The sequence below is a fragment of the Ranitomeya imitator genome, chromosome 5 (genome assembly GCF_032444005.1).
Source record: "Ranitomeya imitator isolate aRanImi1 chromosome 5, aRanImi1.pri, whole genome shotgun sequence".
Taxonomy (NCBI): Eukaryota; Metazoa; Chordata; class Amphibia; order Anura; family Dendrobatidae; genus Ranitomeya; species Ranitomeya imitator.
The window spans coordinates 661,546,226-661,572,080 of NC_091286.1; the positions used below are offsets into that span (position 1 = coordinate 661,546,226).

Genomic DNA, 25,855 nt, shown 5'->3' on the forward strand with positions numbered 1-25,855 from the left:
ATTTTGTCCCTGGTGTCCTTAGACCGCTCTTTGGTGTTGGCCATGGTGGAGAGGTTGGAGTGTGATTGAGTGTGTGGACAGGTGTCTTTTATACAGGTAACAAGTTCAAGCAGGTACAATTAAAACAAGTGCAGAGTAGGAGGCTTCTTAAAAAAAACAGAGAATTCTCGCTGGTTGGTCGGTGATCAAATACGTATTTCATGCAATAAAATGCAATTTAATTATTTAAAAATCCTACAATGTGATTTTCTGGCTTTTATTTTTAGATTCTGCCCCTCACAGGTGAAGTGTACCTACAATAAAAATTACAGACCTCTCCATTCTTTGTAGGTGGGAAAAGTTGCAAAGTTGGCAGTGTACCAAATACTTATTTTCCCCATTGTATATACTGACTAGTGCTATTAGCACAAACCAACATGTGACCAACCCAGAAACAATACAGTTGTATAACTTACTTGCTTTAAACGTGCATATAATGTATGATCATAATTGATCAAAAAGTAAATAATCTTTTGCATAGAGGTTTAGTTACTCTGTATATCATACCATTTGGACAGTTTTGGGGAAAAACCACCCATTTTATTCTAGGGCAAGTGCATTTTTTATTTGATTATTTTTTATTTTCTGATGATTATAGAGGACGTTATCTGTTGAACTAGATACACAATGGAATAGGCGCTGCAGAACAGAATATACTATTTTTTATTCTCTTACATTTCACCCCTTAGTTTTGGAGATATTAGAGATTAAAGTATTTGGCACCTGAATAGTTAATGTTTTAGAAGTTTAAGTGGGCGTTACCAGAGAGATTTCACTGGGGGCGTGTATTTCTTCCTGTATCTGATGCTAACCAATCATAAGCAGGCAGCAAACACGCTGGAGAAAGAAGAACGCGGCCACACAATAGCTTAGAACGTGCTCCGCCCTGATAACTATGAGAAGTATTTGTAATGAGACTCGACTCTGCAGCACTGCCTCTCCCCCCACACTAATTGCTGGAGATGTCATCACTCTGCAGTGGAGAGAGCAGACTGTTTGTCAATACTTGTCTCAAGCTGAGCCTGTCCTATGCTATTGTGGGAGCATGTTCTTCTTTCCCCAGTGTGTTGCTGCCTGTTTATGACTAGTCATCATCAGAAATGGGAATAATTACGCGCTCCCAGTGAAATCTCTCTGGTATCACCCACTAGGACTTAGAAATTAACTGTTTTGGTGCCAAATACTTTCGTATCTCTGCAATGGTGAGGCAAAATTTAAAAAAAAAAAAAAAAAACAACACAAAACAAAAAAGTAAAACTGTTTATTCCGCTCTATTATTTAGTGTGTCCAGTTCATGAAAGATTTGGTGACGGGTCCTCTTTAAGGGCTTTTTCGCAAGTATTGATCGTCCACAGACGGGAAACGCTATCATTTTATGTGTGATTCTCATACAAATTTTTTTCTTCTTTACTCATTTGCTATAGATTCTCAAAAAACCAGGAATAAATCTGGGCACACTTTGAGACGTTTTACAGTCAGTCACATGATAGTGGCCTGAACTGTGATTATAATTAGTGCTGTTTAGTCTGTGGGTTTAATATTGGCTGAAACCTCCCTCTTGTTTTTGTAATTTTTTTTTTCTCAATTTTGTTTATTGCTTCTTTTTTTTTCCTCGGGAGTATTTTGCTTGTCCTTTTGAGTTGTGAGTAAATCAGCAAGGTCGCTGGTCCTTTTTCTTTTGTTTTTGTAAGCATGCCCAGCAATCACATGGGCCTTCTCGATGCCAAGATTTTCCTTTGTGGTGAGGTAGACTGTAGACGTAGCGACTGAAGAGATCAGTTCTGAACTTTTACACGTTGTAGACCTTCATACGGAGAAACTGAAAAATGCAATTTTGGTTGAACAGATTAGAAATATAAAAATACATAGTTTGGACTTTCATAACAAAACTCTCTGGATTTCACGACCTTGAAAAAGCGAAGAGTCTTCATTGTGAGTCAACTCCCTTTTGAATGAATTTGGTTGTTCCCATTGGGTTAACAAAGTCCATTCTAAAATGATACTGTATCTGAAAAAGTGAGGAGAGGTAGGGAGGTGCTCCACAGTGTAAAAAACGTGTGAAAGAGGAGAAGACGCATGATGAGCAATGCAAGAAAGCACAATTCTGTATTGGCTGCATGCTACCTGTCTCTTTATCTGGGTTTCCTTGGTTGGACTACCATAGATAAAGCAGATAAAATAAGTAATAGAAGAATCAGGTTCTTCATTCCTTTCTCGTTGGCTTATTCATCTACTATATAATTGTCTAAGGGTCACTTCCGTCTTTCTGTCTGTCTGTCTGTCTGGCTCGGATATTCATTGGTCGCGGCCTGTGTCTGTCATGGAAATCCAAGTCACTGATTGGTCTCGCCAGCTGCCTGTCATGGCTTCTGTGACCAATCATCGACGGCCACAGTCCGATTAGTCCCTCCCTACTCCCCGCAGTCAGTGCCCGGCGCCCGCTCCATACTCCCCGCAGTCAGCGCCCGCTCCATACCCCCCTCCAGTCACCGCTCACACAGGGTTAATGCCAGCGGTAACGGACCGCGTTATGCCGCGGGTAACTCCGTTACCGCCACTATTAACCCTGTGTGACCAAGATTTTACTATTGATGCTGCCTATATAGCGTCAATAGTAAAAAGCTCTAATGTTAAAAAAACCTGCTATTCTCACCCTCCGTAGTCTGACGATGCGCTCGCGCCTGCCACCAGCATCCAGTCCCAGAGATGCATTGCGAAATTACCCAGACCACTAAGTGATCTGGGTAATTTCGCAATGCATCCTGGGAACGCAAGATTGCGGCAGTCGCACGCGCATCGCCAAAGGTTCGCTGGATCTACGCTGGATCCCGCCGGGTGAGTATATAACTATTTTTTATTTTAATTATTTTTTTTAACAGGGATATGGTGCCCACACTGCTAAATACTACGTGGGCTGTGTTAGATACCACGTGGCTGCTATATACTACCTGGCCAGTGTTAGATACTATGTGGGCTGTGTTCTATACTGCGTGGGCTGCGTTATATACTACATGGCTGCTATATACTACGTGGCCACTGTTAGATACTATGTGGGCTGTGCTATGTATTACGTGGCCAGTGTTACATACTACGTGGGCTGTGTTATATACTGAGTGTCTGCTATATACTGTGTGGGCTGTTATATACTACGTGGGCAGTGTTATATACTGAGTGTCTGCTATATACTGTGTGGGCTGTTATATACTACGTGGGCTGTGTTATATACTGAGTGTCTGCTATATACTGTGTGGGCTGTTATATACTACGTGGGCAGTGTTATATACTATGTGGCTGTGTTCTATACTGCGTGTTATATACTACGTGGCCACTGTTAGATACTATGTGGGCTGTGCTATATACTACGTGGCCACTGTTAGATACTACGTGGGCTGTGCTATATACTGCGTGGCTGCTATATACTGTGTGGGCTGTGTTATATACTATGTGGGCTGTGTTATTTACTGCGTGGCCTATATTAACACATCGGGTATTCTACAATATGTATGTATATAGCAGCCACATGGTATATACCACAGGCCACGTAGTACTCCTATATACTACGTGGCCTGTGCTATAAACTATGTGGCTGCTATATACATATATATATATTTTAGACTACCCGATGCGTTACAATCAGGCCACCATCTAGTTAGTTATAGTAAGGTACAGTAAAACAAAATAATACAATAAAATATAAAGAAATAAAAGTGTTAAAACTAACGCGTTTTTGACTCTGAACCAAAGTCTTCATCAAAGAGCATCCAACCTGATGAAGGCTTTGATTCTCAGTTGAAAAATGCTTTAGATTATGGTACTTTATATTTTGCTGGATTTTTTTTGTTTTGCCGTTTGCAGCTAATGTATAAGCTAACGAGAAACGAATGAAGCTCTGCACATTCTGGTAATACAACGTGACAGCTCCTGATAGAGCCTCAATCTTCTGCAACTGGGATTCATTCTGAAATGATGGCACCTGCTCACATATGTAATTTGCCCTTTTTTTTAAGTACCGTAATTGCAATTTTCATTGGGTTCTTACTAAAAGGGACCCCAAAAGACTCTGACATAACACCTTCTTAGCCCTGACCTGTCCACTAACAATAAACTCTTTGACATGTCTGTCATCATGTAGGAAATTAAAAAAATCAGTGGAGGGATGTGGTTGGGAGGGACCATCAGACAATTCTACAATCCCACCTCCACGCTTACCATTTTTTCCTTCCCTATTTTCACATGGCTTAACTCTTTTTGTTGTATTGGAGATTTACAAATTGAATTTTTTTAATGAGAGAGTTGTCAGTGGCCTCTTAGCCCAGTTAAGTCCCTGTTTTTTTTTTTTTTTTTTTTTGCTGATGATGGGCTTAAAGCCCAAAACTGCTTTTTACAAATTGGTGTATCCAGTTTGACTTACATCCCTAATTCTGTTTCAAGGATTTCTAATGGATCCTTCATTGGCTTATGGGTTGTCACTGCTCCTCCTACTGATCTGGGAGGGTCGTTAGATTTTATTATGTATGTATGGCCAGCGTTTGTCTGGAAACTTACAATTGGGTGTCCACCATAATTGTGTTTCTTATCGATTTGGGAACGCTCAGTCGTTCGGAGTGTTCAGGAGAGATGAATATAAACTGAAAGTCTAGAAGGTAGCCACTGGTGGTGCGACAGATTGCCGTAGCTTCCTGACTAGAGGCTGAGGATGTCAGTGTTTGGTAGAAATTTTCATTCATTCAGATTATATAGTTATGGAATGTTAGTTTCCCAGGAATGTCTTATGGCAATAGCTAGAAATAAGAGGTCAGCCTATGAAATAAATCGGTAGAAATAGCGCAGCTGGAGGACTGGATCCTGTAGTGGACCATAAGGAAGCCTGAGATCCAGTGAAGGAGCAAGATTGTGTTATGTATCATAACCCAACGGAGTACCAAAGCTGAGTATGCCAAGTGACTCACAGATGAAGATTCAGCAGAGTTCAGCAGTGAAGCAGTGGTAGATTAGGATGCTGCAAAGCCCAGCAGAATAGCAGAGCCGGATGTTTCTGCAGATTCACAGATGAAGATGAAGCAGTGCTGAGAATGTAAGCAGACTCACAGATGAAAACACAGGAGAGCCCGGCAAAATAGCACAGCTCATTATGTCAGCAGACTCAGATGAATATGTAGCAGAGGCCATCGGAATAGCATAGCTGGGTATTTGACCAGACCCACAGATGAAGATGCAGTAGAGCCCGAGCAGTGAACAATATTGGGTATGTTAGCAGACTCACAAATGAAGATACTCGGCTCTGCTATGCCTCTGGATTCTGCTGTATATCAGTAGATTCACAGATAAAAATGCAACAGTGCCCAGAAAAATAGTAAGATATGACAGTAGGGGCATGAGCACAAACTACCTGAATACTCATGCAGCCTATGAGGCCTCAGTGTGACCACATACTTTTGTGCGGAGTGATAGTAAACGACATGCTCAGGACCATCAGCAGCAGAAGGAGGACACATTGCTTTGTATTATGTCAAAACAGAGGATACGTTTATGATTGCGTGAGGGTGTAGTGATCTTCTCTACGGACCCTGCATGCATGGAGCCCAAGTCCACTGGCATTGATAGGTAAATTAAGCAATCGCCTGTCTCTAAAAATACTGCTGGTCCCAGCAATAGGACAATCTGTGATCAGAAACGTTTTATTTATCCTGTGGATGAGCGATAAGATTTTGGACAAGGCCTTTCGAGATTGTTTCACAACAGCTAGAAAGCCAACAGTTGAAGGCCACTGCTAACGAAGATGACTGCACGCATTTGTCTTGTGCTGAATGTCCACCCATTCCTGTCCTCCCGTGACTCTACTGCCAAACAAGGTACGATTATTGTGCAGGAAATTTGAGCTTTATTTCGCCCCCCATTTCTTTAGAGATTACAGCCATTCGCTTTTGGCATTGGATTCTTTACTATTTCCAGTTTGTTTTAATTTTAATTCAGGTTTAAATTACTTTCATAGGATACATTTTTTACCTTAATGTTGTTTTTCTTTCTGTAGGTTTCAGTTCCTGGGTAGCTAAGTGCCCATTGGAGTAGAACAAAAATAAATAGATTGAGAGCGCTTAGATCTGATTTCTCCCCTGCAATGAGGCGAGCCACCATGAGCCTCGCTGATGTTCTGGAGCACTTCAAGAGTATTCCGGCTTCCATGTTTATGTAACTGCATGTAGGGAAATGTCTCAGGAACAGCTAGTCCAGCTAATTACACCTAACGACGGATTCCTAATTAAGGAGCAGATTTGGATTTTTTTTTCCTTAAGACGACTTTTCTGTTACCAAGACTGCTCTCTAGTGAAAATGAAACGTTGGTGCTTTACTTAATGGAAAACTATGAGGTTTGCAAAACTCTGCAGGTAAAAATACTGAGCTGCATTGTATAGTCTATATCTCCTAGATTAATTAAATTCCTTAAAAAAAACAACAGTGAAGACGACGGGAAGTTTAGCCTATGGGTACGTTCACACAAAGTGAATCCAAGTTGGAAAAATCCAATGTATACTTGCTCTGAAGTCCACAGCCGAAATCTTGGGCAAACATTTTAATTCATGTTGTAGAGTTGGCGAAAACTTATTTACACATCCCAATCCATCGAACATGACGGTGGTCTGTGGTCTTCGCGAGGGGAGCAGGCCTGGCAGGACGCACATACAACATCGTGTCAGGCTGGCTAATGAGTAGAGTTGGCATGAATCGATTCCCCCTACCCATTCCATCAGAAGCGATAGTGTCCTGTGGCACCAGCACAAGGTCTGGAGAACCGCCTCGTCTCTGCCATCATCACCGGCTCTTCTTTTGAATAGCCAGCTTGACACAACCTCACATGAATGTCCCGTCATAATGAGGACGTCGCGACAGGCCGATCAATCCAAAGACCGCACATGACAGCAGGTAAGTGGCAGTTCTCTCTCTCCTGTGCCGCAGACATGGACCACCATCATGGCCGATAGAATGGGATGTACGAATAAATTCACACCAAGTCTGTTAATGAGGTTTTTTTTAAGTAGAATTCGCTTGGAAACCATTACAATAAAGTAGATGTCATGTACAGAAGTGGTTTTGGAAATGGTGGGAATAATGAATGTCAACCAGGTTTTTCAATGGAAAACGATGGGGCTCATTTTGTAAGCGATACTTATGCAGGAAAGGACTCTCGATATTTGGACCCAAGAGTGCCAGAAAAATGTAAGATTTCAGCAAAATAGAAAAATAATCCAGATCATCAGATCAGTTTGCCGAGGCCTCCTCTCCGATAAAGGCTTTCTGGTTGGTGACACATCTAATTAAGTACTGATTTGACACAGAATCTTCTTGACGTGATGGAATGGACTTTGGATGCATTTTCAGCCGTGTTTCAAGTACCGAGCTCCCAGATGGAAGTTTCTCGGTGATATGATATCCTTGTAATGAATTTCCATCTTAGCTACTAGCACAACCCAATTATCTGTTACCATTTCTATTGAAGAAACGAGACTTTTAACACATTTCAAAAGTTTGATCTGCGACCAAATTCCAGTTGGATCGAGATAAAATATTGCTGCCTCTCCTTGAGGAAAAGCATGTAATATCATGGGACATTTGGATATGAATATTTGTCAGAAGATGTTACAGTTTATTTCAGAATAATGTGGCATCTGATCTTCGTCCAAATCAAACCCACATAAAAAAACAGAACTATATCCTGAATCAAAATATCTGGGCCAGCCGAGGAGATGCAAAATAAATCATCTTCAAGACGTTTTTTCTTTTTTCTTTCGGTTGGTTCAGTTCCACAATTTTTTTTTTCATATTTCCTCCAAAAATGTTTTATGCTATTATAAAGTTAAAGGGAATGTATTATTGGAAAAAATTGCATATTGTGCAGTATTTATACCATGTTTTATTTTTTTTATCATTCTAATGTATGTGGAAAAAATCCTGAAATTTTGTCATTTTTGTCCTCCATACTGGAGCAAGCACCTTATTTTTATGCTTGATGTTGTCTACAACTCACTTGTCAGCTTTTCTGTGTAGACTGGGAGAAGTCGGCAGAGGAACTTCACCATTATTAGAGATCATGATTGTCAAAGAAGTGGATGCTCAGTTGTGTTGCCGGAGGCCTGGATAAGACAGAATAGTAATATTATAAATTTCATAATCTCTGAGATTACGTCCAGCTGCCAGGATGAAACTGTATTTAACATACTACATTCCCCTAAAATATTAACAACGGTTATTAATACATATGTCAACCCACTAAAATCTGATCTTCCAAGAAACCAAAATAAGTTGATGTTTTTCTACATTTTCTATCCATAATTGTTAACGAGCTATGATGAGGGACTGGGTTTTTGGTAAGAGATGGGCGGGATGCCTACTCACCATATCTCCACCTCATTTCTCTGTGTTGTATGTTTGGAGAGGAAGGTCTCCACACGGTGGCTCCAGGTGGAGCTGAAGACTGGTGTCCCCTGCGGGCGAAACCCACCAACACAAGGACTTTGCTATACGTTATATTTTGTTTTGACCTTTTGCCAGAAAGGCCATGTTTATTTTGTTAAACCCTGCCATGGTTTATGCTGTGCTATAATAAACCTGCAGGTGACTCACACAGGAGGCGTTCCTGTGTCTACCTTTGCAAGAAGCCGAGTGAGTCAAACCTTCACAAAATATTCGTATATTCTCTTCTATCCTCTATTTTCTATCTTTTTCTTTTCTATTGTCTTCTCTATTCTTTTCTCATTGACTCCTTTTTTTCCTCTCTTCTCCTCTTCCCTTATTAATCTCCCCTCCTCTCCAATCCCCTCCCATTCTCTGTTCTACTCTCCCTTTCCTCCTCTCTTCTTTTTTACTCTTTTTTTTACTCTTACCTCCTCTAGCTTTTTCTCTTTCTGCTCTCCTTTCCTGTGTCTGCCGACACAGTTGAAACTATTATTTAAAGCTATTATAATAAAAAGAAGAATTTAAATTTTTATAGCGCTAATATATTCCGCAGCTATTGACTTCATGAAGAAGAGCAGCTCTGGAGAATTTGATTTCCTACGCCTGCTCTTTTTTCCTGCAGTGGATTGTTTCTGTGGATGTGTGCACTCAAAATCCATTGGGTAATACAGCAGCTGTAAAGTCTATGAGATTTAATCCAAATGCTGCAAACCTTTAAATGGATATTCACCTACAGCGTGGATTTGGGATTAACTAGTGCATAAAGCAATTTCTACGGCGTGGATTTTGGATTAATTATTGCATAAAGCAATTTTCTTTCTTGATGGGTAATGGAAAAAAAATTCTGCAATCAGATTTTTTAGTAGCCGATTCAAACCTCCGGTGTTCCCTTTGCTTGGTCTTTTGCTGGTCTCTGTTTCCTGGAACCAGCTATGATGTGTTGTGTGAGCGCGTGATCACTGCAGCAATCACATGGATTGTCACAGGAGCTAGAAGAATCGAGACCGGCCGGGGGACCAAGGCACAGATACTACTGTTTTAGAATCTAAACCAAAGTTATTATGATTATTATTATACTTGTTTATAGTGCCATTTATTCCATGGTGCTTTACATGTGAATACGGGGCAAATATAGACAAATACATTAAACGTGAGCAAAAAACAAGGCACACAGGTACATAAGGAGGGAGGACCCTGCCTGCGAGGGCTCACAGTCTGCAGGGGATGGGTGAGGATACACTAGGAGAGTGTAGAGCTGGTTGGGTGGCGGTTCAGTAGGTTGAGGATCACTGCAGGCTGTAGGCTTGTCGGAAGAGGTGAGTCTTCAGGTTCATTTTGAATTTTTCTATGGTAGGCGAGAGTCTGATGTGTTGGGGTAGAGAGTTCCAGAATATGGGGGAAGCACGGGAGAAGTCTTGGATGCGGTTGTGGGAAGAAGAGATGAGAGGGGAGTAGAGAAGGAGGTCTTGAGAGGATCAGAGGTTGTATGTAGGTAGGTACCGAGAGACCATGTCACAGATGTATGGAGGAGACAGGTTGTGGATGGCTTTGTATGTCATAGTAAGGGTTTTAAACTGGAGTCTCTGGGCGATAGGAAGCCAGTCAAGGGCTTGGCATAGAGGAGAGGCTGGGGAATAGCGGGGAGACAGGTAGATTAGTCGGGCAGCAGAGTGTAGGATGGATTGGAGTGGTGCAAGAGTGCTAAAGGGGAGTCCAGAGAGTAGGAGGTTGCAGTAGTCAAGGCGGGAGATAAGGGCATGCACTAGTGTTTTTGTGGTGTCGCGGTAAAGGAATGCGCAGATCCGGGAAATATTTTTGAGTTTGAGACCACAGGAGGAGGCAAGGGCTTGGATATGTGGCTTGAAAGAGAGGGCAGAGTCGAGGATCACCCCGAGGCGTCGGGCGTGTGGGACTGGGGAAAGTGAGCAGCCATTGACATTGATGGATAGGTCTGGTGGAGGGGTAGAGTGAGATGGGGGAAAGATGATGAATTCTGTTTTGTCCATGTTCAGTTTTAGAAAGCGAGCAGTAAAGAAGGCTGAAATAGCAGACAGACAGTGCAGGATTTTGGTAAGTAAGGAGGTGAGGACAGGTCCGGATAGGTCTGCGTGTCATCGGCGTAGAGATGGTACTACATACCGTGGGATTCTATGAGCTGTCCATGGCCGAAGGTGTAGATGGAGAAGAGTAGCGATCCTAGAACAGAGCCTTGAGGAACACCGACTGACAAGGGGCGAAGTGAGGAGGTGGTGTGGGGGAGGGACACACTCAATGTTTGGTCTGTCAGATATGACGAGATCCAGGATAGGGCCAAGTCTGTGATGCAAAGAGATGAGACGATCTCTAGCAGAAGGGAGTTGTTCACAGTGTCGAAGGCAGAAGGCAGGTCCAGGAGAAGGAGGACAGAGTAGTGTCGCTTGCTCCTGGCAGTTAGTAGGTCATTGGTGACTTTAGTTAGGGCAGTTTCAGTTGAGTGATGAGGTCGGAAGCCAGATTGTAACCGATCAAAGAGGGAGCAGGATGAGAGGTGGGAGGACAGTTCAAGATGGACGTGTTGCTCCAGTAATTTGGAGGTACAAGGGAGAAGAGATATCGAGCAATGGCTAGACAGAGGATGGGTCGAGGGAGGGCTTTTTGAGGATGGGTGTGATCTTGGCATGCTTGAAGGATGACGGGAAGACACCTGTTGTGAGTGAGAGGTTGAAGAGGTGCGTTAGGGTTGGGATGAAGACCGTGGAAAGGTTAGGGATGAGGTGGGATGGGAGCTGGTCGAGCGTGCAGGTGGTGAGGTGTGATCTTGACAGGAGGGTGGAGAGCTGATCTTCTGTCATGGTGGAGAAGCTGGTTTTGGAGGAGCAGGGTTGAGCAGCTAAGAGGCGCATTGGGCCCTGTGGGCCAAAGCTTTCTCTGATCGTATTGATCTTCTGTTTAAAGAAAGAGGCAAAATCCACACTGTTTGTGATCCTGCATCCTGGGGTTCTTTTGAGTAATCGGTAAGGGTGTCGGGACCGGGATCCCCACTGACCTGCAGGATGTTTCAGTTCCTAAAACATATTAAAAAACGTTTAAGTGTAGATACCCTGTAAACCATTCCCATTGCATTTACAGAACGGTCAAAAAAATGAGACAACTTGTATCTTAAATACAGTTATATGTATGTTTTTTTCTTTCCTTCAGAGAGCTGACAAACAAACACGGAATATGGACTCTGCGCAGTATGCTGAATTCTGTGAAAGTCGGCAGCTCAGTTTTTGTAAGTTTGTGTTCCTTTATCCATTTTCTTAGTTTTGTACAGTTAATGTGAAATTCTGTATGTGAAATATGTGGCAAAGAATTTTCACAAACACTGAGGATTCGAGTGAAGATGCAGTGTAATTACTCTTCTGAATGGTAAACCTTGGGAGACAAGAGTTTATAGGGCAACAGACTCCAAAGATCGGCTTACATGCAATAAGAATTTTCCTTAATATCTGACATTTATAAGTTACTGATTGAAAATGAGAAAACCACTAGAGAAGCAAAGTTGCTTGCGACATCAATGAAAATAATAAATCAGGTGATACCAGTGTAGATGCAAAACTGGGGTAGCCTGTGGGCAGTTTCCTTGGTTTCTCTGGCCTAGAGCTGAAAGATAAGACTCTGCCTACAGTCCTGCCCTGGAGCACAATGGTCTGTCTCTATGATGAGGAACATGTTTGTGGTTCGGGGCCGCCTGTGGGCAGGTCTTTCCTTGGTTTCTCTGGCCTAGAGCGGGAAGATAAGACTCTGCCTACAGTCCTGCCCCGGAGCACAAACAGTCTCTCTATGATGAGGAACATGGTTGTGCTTCGGGGCGGTCTGTGGGCAGGTCTTTCCTTGGTTTCTCTGGCCTAGAGCTGAAAGATAAGACTCTGCCTACAGTCCTGCCCTGGAGCACAATGGTCTGTCTCTATGATGAGGAACATGTTTGTGGTTCGGGGCCACCTGTGGGCAGGTCTTTACTTGGTTTCTCTGGCCTAGAGCGGGAAGATAAGACTCTGGCTACAGTCCTGCCCTGGAGCACAATGGTCTGTCTCTATGATGAGGAACATGTTTGTGCTTCGGGGCGGCCTGTGGGCAAAGTCTTTCCATGTTTTTTCTTTCTTTGAGCACGAAAATAGGACTCTGCTTACAGTCCAGCCCCGGACCACTGGCATATCATTAACTGAAAACTTCTAACACCAATTACACAAAAACCACAAGACAGATTTCTTCACCCCAGGTATCATTTTAATCAGTGTAACAACGCCAGCCTGACAGTGCCTGTAGTTGACAGGTTCATTTTAAATATTTAGGTCTATTAACATTTTGGATTGACCAACAGAACTGGAGTGGAGCAATAATAAAATTAGTCGTCAAAAATAGAAGTTGCCTAATATTTCTGCACACAGTGTATCTATCGATCTATCCTCTATTTATCCTCTTTGTATAATAGCGACTCTTTTTGTCTTCCTCACATCTGGAGTATCTACCCCCTCTGACTCACACATTTGTGCACATTTTTACTATCTGTATTTCACTTGTTGGGATTTTTTGCTTTTTTTATCTCTTTTTTGTTTGCATTGTTGATGACCTTTTCTTAGCTCACAGAAGCCGTATCTGCTTATTACTCAGCATTTCACTGGAAAACAAGTTGTTTGCAGTGAGATTTCTCCGGACCCAACGCTATAAATAACCATAATCATAGAATTAAGTGAATTGCACATTGTCACAAGTATTTTGCCCTGAATAGAGCCCCAATTTACTGCTCCATCTAATAACACGATGACGGCATCTGCTGCTTCCCACACACTTACTGCTCGGTTCCTAGAAATACATTGTGGGCAGAATTGTAATGAGTAAGGACTGACCAAACCGTGGTGAAGAAGTGACGAAGAGCACGGAAAGGTCACAGCAACCGTAGTAAAGAAATGAGCACATTGAGCGCGGTCACACGACAAGGACAATTCAGTCCTTTTAACAACTTTACACCCTTTTAAAGATACGGAGAAAATGTTAGATGGTTGTTTTGTTTTTTGTTTGTTTTTTTATTTCTTTTTTAAAATTTAGAAAAAAAATTAGAGAAATAAAAAAACAAAGCTCCAGTTGGTTCTAAATTTAATTCCGCCCCTGGAGCTCGGTTGAATCGTAGCCGGTTGCATCTGCAAAACATTAAGTGACTGGTACTTGAGATCACAGTGATTCCAGTAAATGAGAGGTTTGCGATAGACATTTTTAGACCTAAAAATTATAATCAAGGCTTCGTATGAATGTGCATAAAAACAGAAAAAAATATATATATAAAAAATATATATAAGAAAGAACAAAACCTGCTGAGATTCGGATTGAAAGAGGACGTAGAAATAAGAGATTTCATGAGCGTCCTCGCTGGAGAAGATGAAGTTCGGCTTCTGTGTAGTATATTGGGAAGTCACGTTACCAAATTTTTGTGCCCATGGAAGTCACAATAGGATTTTGAGTGGACGCCAAGGGGCCGATGACAGCTGTGGTCTGCGATACATGTCCACTCCACCACACACTGGCCACTATCCCATGCAAAACACGTGTAATTGTAGTGCACGAAGACAAAGAAGCCGCGCTCGTCACCGCTGTCCGAAAGATAAAATCACTATGGTGTAGGCATGGAGAATACGTGTTCGGTCACGGTTCATGGAGACCGTAGTCATGTCTTAGTAGCAAATCGATGAAAAAATATTTCAAATGATCATTATTAACTCGATAGTGTTAAAAACATTTAATTCTGTGATATAAAGGAAAACTAAAAAATATAAAATATATTGTTTATGTATTTATAAGACTCCTTTTGGACATGCCAGGCACCCTAGCAGTATTCTTACAGTCAAAACGAGGACAATTTATCCAAATTCGCAGCTGAGAATAGGAGCAAAACGGGCAGAAAGTCACCGGAAAGAAACTGTGTAGAGACATATACAGGGTGGGCCATTTATGTGGATAAACCTAAATAAAATGGGAATGGTTGGTAATATCAACTTCCTGTTTGTGGCATATTAGTGTATGGGTGGTGACCATGGCGGCCATTTTGAAGTTGGCCATTTTGGATCAACTTTATTTTTTCAAAGGGAAGAGGGTCATGTAACGCATCAAACATATTGAGAATTTCGCAAGAAAAAAAGTGGTGTGCTTGGTTTTAACTTTATTCTTTCATGAGTTATTTACAAGTTTATGTCCACTTATAAAATGTGTTCAAAGCGCTGCCCATTGTGATAGCAACACCGCAGAAGAAATGCTAGCACAGGCTTCCAGTATCCGTTGTTTCAGATGCTACACATCTCGTATCTTCACAGCATAGACAATTGCCTTCAGATGACCCCAAAGATAAAAATCTAAGGGGGTCAGATCGGGAGACCTTGGTGGCCATTCAACTGGCCCACGATGAACAATCCACTTTCCAGGAAACTGTTCATGTAGGAATGCTCAGACCTGACACCCATAATGTGGTGATGCACCATCTTGGGTGATGTGACAAGCGTGACAGAGTCTGGAGACACTGGAGAATCTTTTGCTGCCTTCAACATCCTCCAGCATGACTGATTTGGCAGTGGGGCAGTAATAGTGTGGGGAGGAATTTATTTGGAGGGCTGCACTGATCTCCATGTGCTCACTAGAGGTAGCTTGACTGCTGTTAGGTACCGGGATGAGATCCTCAGACCCATTGCACCATATGCAGATGCAGTGGGTTCATTCAGATACATGACAATGCTAGGCCACATGTGGCTAAAGTGTGTCAGCAGTTCCTGCATGATGAAGGCGTTGATGCTATGGACTGGTCGGCCCATTTCCCAGGCCTGAATCCAATCGAGCACATCTGGGATATAATGTCTTGTTCCATCGACCAATGCACGTTGCACCATAGACTATCCAGGAGTTTGCAGATACTTAATCCAGGCCTGGGAGGAGATCCCTCAGGAGACCATCCGCCGCCTCATCAGGAGCATGACCAGGCATTGTAGGGAGGTCATACAGGCACGTGGAGGCCACACATAATACCGAGCATCATTTCCTTCTAGATTGTGAGCCCCAATGGGGACAATGCCAATAATGTTTGTAAAGCGCTGTGGAATTAATAAGTGAATAATGTAAATAAATAAAAAAATGTCCTTGTCTTAAGGCATTTCCACTGAAGTTGGATCCACTTTGATTTTGAGTATCATTTCAGATCCAGACCTCCATGGGATAATAATTTTGATTTACGTTGATTATTTTTTTTGTTATTGTTCTCCACACATTCCACTATGCAATGAATAAAGATTTGCAATTTTATACATTTTTTTTTTTGCCTAAAACACAAAGGAAATGTGTCGTCTTTAACTTTTAGAGATCATTTAATCATCCGCTTAACTGTTCACAATAACAGTAACTTTGACCAGGGGTTCCTGAATTTTCACATGCCACTGTATGCTTATGTAAATGTATATATGAAATACACACATTTCTATATGCATATACAATATAAACCCATATATATTTATTTAAATACGTTATCTATTTTATCTTGTAAACTTTTATTGCAGATAAGACGTTGTTCCTTCGTGGCGTTGCACGTTTTCGCACTATGGCTGCTGGTTTATTGGGGCCATTAAGTGACCCAGACTAACCACCGATGTTCGCACCCTATTAACATGAATGGTCTACTTCACACCTGTTGTGCGAGGCAGTAAATGCAGGTTTATACTGTTTTGTGCATTTACACCGTGCGTTACTTTAATTCTAGAACGGGACATTGAAGACCAGAATAAAGCTCAATCTTACCCTCGCTCTATTAGATCTTTCTGCTCTATTTTACCACATATAAATATTTCGGCTCCACTACTTCCATTAAATTTCGACATGTTGTAAAGTAGGTTGCGCCCATCATAATGAACTGCCTCATTATTGACATATAATGTATATAGGATTTTGCTTTCTTACTTTATTATTAGTGATAACAATACAAAATTAATGGAGATGTTACAAATATTTTTGTGGTATTTGACAGCTAAAAAGGCCTCGAAATTCCGAGACTGGCTGGACTGTAGCAGCATGGAGATTAAGCCGAACGCTGTGGCAATGGAGATACTCACCTATCTGGCCTATGAAACTGTGGCGCAGGTATTTTTATTTTTTTTTTGCTTTGTTGAATGACTTTCTGTAACATTCCATAAAGTATTATTATAAAGTTTATGATGTTTTAGGGGACATGGGAACGTGTGCTGTACGTAAAGAAGATGGGAAGCTGCCATTCTGGAGAAATCCCCATATCCGATTGTAGTGGTCGATCGATAAAGGCAAAATGGCAAAACTCCCTTGTGTGATAACTACAAATCAATACAGAGTTACAGTGGATTGTGAAAGTATTCGGCCCCCTGGAACTTTTCAACCTTTTCCCACATATCATGATTCAAACATAAAGATACCAAATGTAAATTTTTGGTGAAGAATCAACAACAAGTGGAACACAATTGTGAAGTTGAACGAAATTTATTGGTTATTTTACATTTTTGTGGAAATTCAAAAACTGAAAAGTGGGGCGTGCAATATTATTCGGCCCCTTTATCTTAATACTTTGTTGCGCCACCTTTTGCTGCAATTACAGCTGCAGTCGCTTGGGGTTTGTCTCTATCAGTTTTGTACATCAAGAGACTGAAATTCTTGCCCATTCTTCCTTGGCAAACAGCTCGAGCTCAGTGAGGTTTGATGGAGATCGTTTGTGAACATCAGTTTTCAGCTCTTTCCACAGATTCTCGATTGGATTGAGGTCTGGACTTTGACTTGGCCATTGTAACATCTGGATACGTTTACTTGTGAACCATTCCATTGTAGATTTTGCTGTATGTTTGGGATCATTGTCTTGTTGGAAGACAAATCTCCATCCCAGTCTCAGGTCTTTTGCAGACTCCAACAGGTTTTCTTCAAGAATGGTCCTGTATTTGGCTCCATCCATCTTCCCATCAATTCTAACCATCTTGCCTGTCCCTGCTGAAGAAAAGCAGGCCCCTACCATGATGCTGCCACCACCATGTTTGACAGTGGGGATGGTGTGTTCAGGGTGATGAGCTGTGTTGCCTTTACGCCAAACATATCATTTGGCATTGTTGCCAAAAAGTTCGATTTTGGTTTCATCTGACCAGAGCTCCTTCTTCCACATGTTTGGTGTGTCTCCCAGGTGGCTTGTTGTAAACTAAACAGCACTTTTTATGGATATCTTTGAGAAATGGCTTTCTTCTTGCCACTCTTCCATAAAGGCCAGATTTGTGCAGTGTACGACTGATTGTTGTCCTATTGACAGACTGTCCCACCTCAGCTGTAGATCTCTGCAGTTCATCCAGAGTGTTCCTCGGCCTCTTGGCTGCATCTCTGATCAGTCTTCTCCTTGTTTGAGATGAAAGTTTAGAGGGACGGCCGGGTCTTGGTAGATTTGCAGTGGTATGATACTCCTTCCATTTCAATATGATCGCTTGCACAGTTCTCCTTGGGATGTTTAAAGTTTTGGAAATCATTTTGTATCCAAATCCGGCTTTAAGCTTCTCCACAACAGTATCACGGACCTGCCTGTTGTGTTCCTTGGTCTTCATGATGCTCTCTGTGCTTCAGACAGAACCCTGAGACTATCACAGAGCAGGTGCATTTATACGGAGACTTGATTACACACAGGTGGATTATATTTATCATCATTAGGCATCTAGGACAACATTGGATCATTCAGAGATCCACAATGAACTTCTGGAGTGAGTTTTCTGCACAGAATCTAAAGGGGCCGAATAATATTGCACGCCCACTTTTCAGGTTTTGAATTTCCACAAAAATGTAAAATAACCAATAAATTTCATTCACCTTCACAATTGTGTTCCACTTGTTGTTGATTCTTCACCAAAAATTTACATTTGGTATCTTTATGTTTGAAGCATGATATGTGGGAAAAGGTTAAAAAGTTCAAGGGAGCCGAATACTTTCGCAAGGCACTGTACATTGTGGTCAATCACAGTATTGAGGAAGAATACTCAAAATGTACAAGCTAAAAACAGCTAACATGCTGTATATGTTAAGGCTCTTTAAGGTACCTACAGATAAATAGGAAAAGCGTGATATCACCTAAAAGTTCACATAATGATAGTAATGCACAGTTGTATGGAGTACACCTTACCTATCACTTGATGCACGTTTCGCATCAAGCTTCATCAGGGGCGACTAAGAATCTATTTGGGCATCAATGCCTTTTTTTAGGTTCCTTTTAATTGCAAAATGTTTTTCAATGCAGGACCTGCTCCCTCCTACTTCGGTTCACCATGGGATATTAGAGACATAATACTAGGAAGCCAACCTCACTCATTAAATTAGTTTTTGGTCGAATCATTTTGTGGCCAACCAATATCGCCACTACCTCCATCTTTGCCCTGAGTGTGCCTCTTAATTTTAACCCTTATGTGCTGTAGAGGCATATAGAAATACATGCTTATCAGATCGGTGGCCGCAGTATGTGAAATAGATCGATGTGGACTGTCAGCTAACCACTTTGTCAATATTAGATATAGCAAATGTGTGGAATCGATTAATCCTTTCTCCACTGGAAGATGTACTTTTTTTCTTTTTCCTCCCTTTACATTCATTTTGTGGTTTTATGTAGTATATACTTCAAGTTTCATTGCTCTAACCCTAGACTTCTGGATACCTTATTGAATTTGATATTTACTATTTTTAGCAAATATTCGTCACAGGCCTGGCTCATCTATTTGCTTGGGATGGTTGTCTAACGTCTTGTTTTTGTATTTTAACTACATACCAGTTGTTATATTTTATGTCGTCTTTGGTACTTATTTTTTCCATCACTATTTAGTTTTTATCTACTTTTTAATGTAATTTCACACAATAAAGCTTTCATTTTTAATACAATTGCAGTCATCCTTGTAGGTTTCGAAATTGTTTCTTGTGCTTGACTGTTGTTTTATTAATTGTCTCACATACAGTATGCCCAAGCTGCCAACAATTGACAGTTATATATTTTCATTTTTTTGGGTCGATTGAGTTGTGTGAGTTCCCGGTGTTTGCTTGGCGAGCTGCAGTTTTAACTGGTTCTGTTTTAGGATAAGTATATTTTGATTGCCTATTATTCGGCGTGCTCGAAAAATATGTTTCAGTCCTCGCGTCTGCATGTCTCGTGGCTACTCGACAGCCGCAACACAAGCATGGATTGCCCGCTTGTTGGGCAATTCCTGCATGCGTTGCAGCTGTTGATCTGCCACAAGACACGCAGCCGCAGGGACTCGAACATATTTTTCGAGCACACCGAAGACATTCGGTTAGCACCCGAGCATGTTCGAATAACATCTTATCCCAGCATGTTCGCTCATCGCTAGTAGTAATAGATTTAAGTTTTTTCATCGCTTATCTAATCCACCCTGAACTTCTTGGGTTCTAGTTAGTGGATTTGGCTCTTCTTGTGAAGCAGGACATGTCTCCCAAGACCAGCGACCCATTCACACATGCCTTGTCTGCTACGTACATCCAAAGTCATCATCCTTCAGAGGTGAGCCACAAACTGTGTCTACCAAGACTATTGCTCTTTTATCATTCATCCATTCTAATGTAAAATCTCTTCTGTGAAAGACACTTTTTCAGAATCAGCCTATGAAAAGTAATCCGGACACCCCAGAGAGCACTCCACCTGCCACCCCGAATCCTCCATCAACCGGTGGTCAACATATGGGAAAGAACCAACATGGATCTCTCGGTAATGGATCACAAACACCTGATTCAGCTAAGACAAAACAGAGAAAAAGGAAGAAGGTAAGAAAGACAAATGCAAACCATAGAGTCCAAAATAAAATGTTTTTTTCCTCTTTATATAGTAAAACAAAAGGATAAAGATTTGTAGAAATACCCTTTAAAGGGAACCTGTCACCCCCAAAATCGAAGATGAGCTAAACCCACCAGCATCAGGGGCTTATCTACAGCATTCTGGAATGCTGTATATAAGCCCCCAATATATAGTGAAAGATGAGAAAAAGAGGTCAGATTATACTCACCTGGGCGGGCGGTCCGATCCAATGGGCGTCGTGGTCCGGTCACATAAGTGTGATACAGACACATCTCCGGACAGGCAGTGTTCGGGGAGAGACAGTACAGCAGAGGTGACAGTGATTGGACTGGAAGAAAGCTGACAAAAGGGTTTGTAATGTGACGCAGCTAAATTCAGCTGTGTTGCTCCTCTTTCCATATGGACCTTAGCTGAAAGGTGTGAGCCATCTGTGTTTTCTAATCATGCAGGAGGTTAGACCAGGGGATCAGTGCTGTTCCTTAGATCTCACACACTGAGAATCCTGTTCTAAGCTATGGTATGGGTGTGTTCTTTTTCTGCTGTGTTGCTACTTTCTTCTGATTGGTCAGCAACATATAGGGAGAAGAAATACACCTCCCCAGTGAACACTGACCAACACCTGCTTGAACTTGACAAACGTTAACTCATTAGGTGCATCAAGACATCTGGAGGAAGCGAGAGCTGCTGCTGCTCTCTCACTTCCTCCGGATTTCAATTATGTCCGGAGGATGGGTGAGTGAAGCTAGCGCTGATTGGCTGCCGGGATCGCGTAACCTAATAGTGTCACGCAAGCCCCGGGTGAGCCAGTGTGAACACTGCTTGACTGGCGCTGGAGGGAAGTATAGGTTTTGTTTGGGGGGTAAAAGGATTCAGAAGGAGTTGCCCGAGTAGTGGGTAACCCCTTTTAGAAAATAAAAGAAAAAGTATCCTTGACCCCTTTAATTTTTAAGATACTGCATGTTCTACTCGAGCTGCTGATTTTAATATCTATCTACAAGGCAATTCTCCATCATGGGGCTTAAAGACGATACATATATGATGAAGCATCCTACAAAAGACAGAATAATGAAGAAAAAATAAAATAAAAATGGAAATGTTGACCTAAACACCCACCCAGTCTATCGGTGAGTGGAATCCAGCTGTGAATTTCACAAGATCCCAGCTGCTGACCAGAAACCCAGAGAGTCACTCAGCAAAATTGTGGAGCTGGCACAGCAGGCGCCGGGCACAGATGTGCGCTGGTCATCACCACAACCCCATGATTAATCCTGATCATGGCGAGCCAAATGTTCCTGCTGCTGCCTACTCTTCCGCTTGTGGAAAGATAATGGATGCAACTTTCGGGCATCTATATGCAATATTTTCCTGGCAGATATTTTTGGTATTGTTTTATTTTTATTAAAACAAGAGAGTAATAAAAAGTAAATAAAACAAAATAATCAAATTTACTATTGACTAGAATAATCCGACCGTCTGACGTATGTATGTCCCATTATTTGCCCGCTGTATTGTATGTGACTATCCATTTCAGAAAGTGAGTACACCAGCCTCATCAGGTCTACGAGATCTATTTATTAATGTATGCAGTTTGTGTTGTGAAATCTGGTGACAGATCTGCTCAAATGCTCTTCAAAAATTGTAACGTCCTCAGTTAGATTAACCGACAATTTCACTGAAATTATCCCATTTCTTATTTTTTATGTTTTTTTTTTTATTTTTGTTAAAATCCATGGGTTAAAATAGAAATGTAGTTTGACACCATAGAATTTACAGTTAACACAATTTTAGCATCTGTAATTTCTGGAAACTAAATGGCAGTATTATTGGGGAAATAGATGTGCATTTTATGTTGACTACATATCAGCATTATTTGGATACTATATGGAGGTTTTATATATTGTTGTTTGGCGGTATTAGTTTTTGCTTTTCTTTTTAATATTACCTACTTTTTTGGCATGGTAGCCGTGCTCCACTTACTGCCCCACTTAGTTATGGCCTCCACTGTGCCCCTATATAGCAATAACATCACCCAATGTCATAGAATCCTAGAATAGTAGAGTTGGAAGTGACCTCCAGGGTCATCGTGTCCGACCCCCTGCTCAATGCAGGATTCACTAAACCATCTCAGACAGATATCTGTCCAGCCTCTGAAGACTTCCATTGAAGGAGAACTCACCACCTCTCGTAGCAGCCTTTTCCACTCATTGATCACCCTCAATGTCAATTTTTTTTTCTAATATCTAATCTGTCTTCTACTTTTCAGTTTCATTCCATTGATTCTCATGTTTCCATGTGCAAATGAGAATAAGGATGATCCCGCTACACTGTGACAGCCCTTCAGATATTTGTAGACTGCTATTAAGTCTTCTCTTAACCTTCTTTTTTGCAAGCTAAACTTTCCCAGATCCTTTAACCGTTCCTCGTGGGACATACTTTGCAGTCCACTTACCATCTTGGCAATAATACTGAAAACATGGACTATATAGTCCGCTCACCATCTGGGTAGCACTTCTCTAGTTTTTCAATGTATTTTTTAAAATGTGGTGCATGGAACTGGACACAGTATTCCAGATGACCGAGGAGGAGTAGAGGGGGATAATTGCTTCATGATCTAGACGCTATACTTCTCTTAATACATCTTAGAACTGTGTTTGCCTTTTTTTGCTGCTGCATCACGCTGTTGACTCATATGCAGTACAGTCTTTGATCTATTAGTATACCAAAGTCTTTTTCACACATGCTGTTGCTTAGTTCTATTCCTCCCATTCTATAGATGTAATTTTTGTTTTTCTTGGCCAGATGTAGAATCTTGCATTTCTCCCTATTAAATACCATTCTATTAAAGGGAACCTGTCACCCCGAAAATCGCAAAGTACTGAAGTGCGCAGGAGCCGGGCCTCTCTGACCTTTCCGGCGCCTGCGCACTGCAGTACTTTGTTCTGCCCTCAACAGGGCAGACAAAGTATGCCTGCGTCGGAGCCGTGGCTGAAGATCAGAAGAGGATGTCTTGTAATGAAGATGGGAGGCACCGCAGCGGACCAGAGACACCCATCCGACCGGCCCAGCAGCGGGACCGCCCCTGGGTGAGTATAATCTAACGTCTTTTTCTCCTCTTTCAGGTAACATCGGGGGCTTATCTACAGCATTACTGAATGCTGTAGATAAGCCCCTGATGCCGGTGGGCTTACCTCACCCGCGATTTTCGGGGTGACAGGTTCCCTTTAAGCTTGAACAATAGGCAGAGACTATCTAGATCCTTCTGAATCCTTTCTCTGCCTTCTCCAGAGTTAGCTATCTCTCCTAGCTTTGCATCGTCTGCAGATTTGATTACCGTATATACTCGAGTATAAGCCGAGATTTTCAGCCCATTTTTTTAGGCTTATACTCGAGTCATTGTCCCAGGGGGGTCAGCGGGGGAGGGGGAGCTGCGGCTATCACATACTCACCTGCTCCTGGCGTAGTCCCTGCATCGCCGATGGTCTCTGGGCGCTGACAGCTTCTTCCAGCGTTAAGCGGTCACATGGTACTGCTCTTTACAGTAATGTATATGGATGCGACTCCACTCCCATAGGGGTGTAGCCGTATATTCATTACTGTAATGAGCGGTACCATGTGACTGCTCAATGCTGGAAGAAGCTGTCCACGCCCAGAGAAGACCATCAGGGAAGCTGCCAGGGCCCGCGCTGGGAACAGGTGAGTATAATGGGGAGGTTGAGCAGCATTGCGCGATATTCACCTGTTCCCGTTCCACCGCCGGACTCCGTCTTCCGCGTCCTCTGCTGTGACGTTCAGGTCAGAGGGCGCGATGACGTGGTTAGTGCTCGCCCTCAGCCTGAACATCAGTGCAGAGGATGCGGAAGACACAGCGGCGTGCAGCGGTGGAACGGGGACAGGTGAATATCGCAAGTGTCGGGGGCCTGAGCGACGAGAGGTGAGCATGTGATTTTTTTTTTAGTCACAGCAACAGCATATGGAGCAAATATCTCTATGGAGCATCTTATGGGGCCATAATCAACATTTGTGCAGCATTATATGGGGCATATTTTAATATGGAGCATCTCATGAACTGTATGGAGCATTATATGAGGCTCCTGATTCAATATGGATATTCAAAAACACTTAGCCACTTTGCCACAAAAAACTGGGAAAACTTAATGACTCAAGTATAACCCTAGGGTGGAAAATGCAGCAGCTACCGGTAAATGTCAAAAATAAAAATAGATACCAATAAAAGTAAAATTAATTGAGACATCAGTAGGTTAAGTGTTTTTGAATATCCATATTGAATCAAGAGCCCCATATAATGCTCCATACAGTTCATTATGGCCCCATAAGATGCTCCATACAAAATATGCCCCATATAATGTTCCATGCAGTTCTTTATGGCCCCATAAGATGCTCCATATAATGCTCCATGCAGTTCTTTATGGCCCCATAGATGCTCCATATAATGCTCCATGCAGTTCTTTATGGCCCCATAGATGCTCCATATAATGCTCCATGCAGTTCTTTATGGGCCCATAGATGCCCCATATAATGCTCCATGCAGTTATGGCCCCATAGATGCCCCATATAATGCTCCATGCAGTTATGGCCCCATAGATGCCCCATGTAATGCTCCATGCAGTTATGGCCCCATAGATGCCCCATGCAGTTATGGCCCCATAGATGCCCCATATAATGCTCCATGCAGTTCTTTATGCATTGTGCCACATGTAATGCTGCTGCTGCTGCACTAAAAAAAAAAATGACATACTCACCTGTCGTCGCTGCTCCTCAGCGTCCTGTCTCTCCGCACTGACTGTTCAGGCAGAGGGCGGCGCGCACACTAATACGTCATCGCGCCCTATGACCTGAACAGTCACAGCAAGAGGATGGGACGACAGGGCGGCGGTGGAACGCAGAAAGGTGAATATGACATACTCACCTGCTCCCAGTGCTCCTGTTGCGGTCCTTGCATGTTCCACGGTCTTCGGCAGCGGCAGCTTCTTCCTGTAGTGAGCGGTCACATGGTACCACTCATTACAGTAATGAATATGCGGCTTCACCCCTATGGGAGTGGAGTCCATATTCATAACTTTAATGAGCGGTACCAGTGACTGCTGAACAGTGGAAGAAGCTGCAGGCGCCCGAAGACCATGGGACATGCAGGGACCGAGTCAGGAGCACCGGGAGCAGGTGAGTATTTGACAGGCGTCGCTCCCCCTTACCCGCCGACCCCTCTGCCTTCCATGACTCGAGTATAAGCCGAGAGGGGCACTTTCAGCCCATTTTTTTGGGCTGAAAATCTCGGCTTATACTCGAGTATATGTAGTATTTCCTTTATTGAAGATTGGGACAACATTTGCCCTTCTGCAATCTTCTGAGACTCTTTCTGTTCTATAGGAATTTTCAATGATTCTAACTAGTGGATCTGCAATTTCCTCTGCCATCTTTCAGTACCCTAGGATGTAATTCATCTGGACCGGGAGATTTAAATTAATTAAATTCATTTCAATTAGCTATGTGTTCCCTCACCATCTCACAATTTATAGA

At 42.3% G+C, this 25,855-nt stretch overlaps 1 protein-coding gene across 4 annotated transcripts in view; it reads left to right on the forward strand.

Moving 5' to 3' along the window:
- SUPT3H (SPT3 homolog, SAGA and STAGA complex component) overlaps positions 1-25,855 on the forward strand; it is a 634,212-nt gene that overhangs the window by 479,854 nt on the left and 128,503 nt on the right. For all 4 annotated transcript variants that reach the window (XM_069728220.1, XM_069728221.1, XM_069728222.1 and 1 more), the window contains 4 exons: positions 11,668-11,743; positions 16,505-16,617; positions 19,922-20,029; positions 20,110-20,289. In XM_069728220.1, coding sequence (XP_069584321.1) covers positions 11,668-11,743; positions 16,505-16,617; positions 19,922-20,029; positions 20,110-20,289 — 477 coding nt within the window. The remainder of the gene's footprint in view (positions 1-11,667; positions 11,744-16,504; positions 16,618-19,921; positions 20,030-20,109; positions 20,290-25,855) is intronic.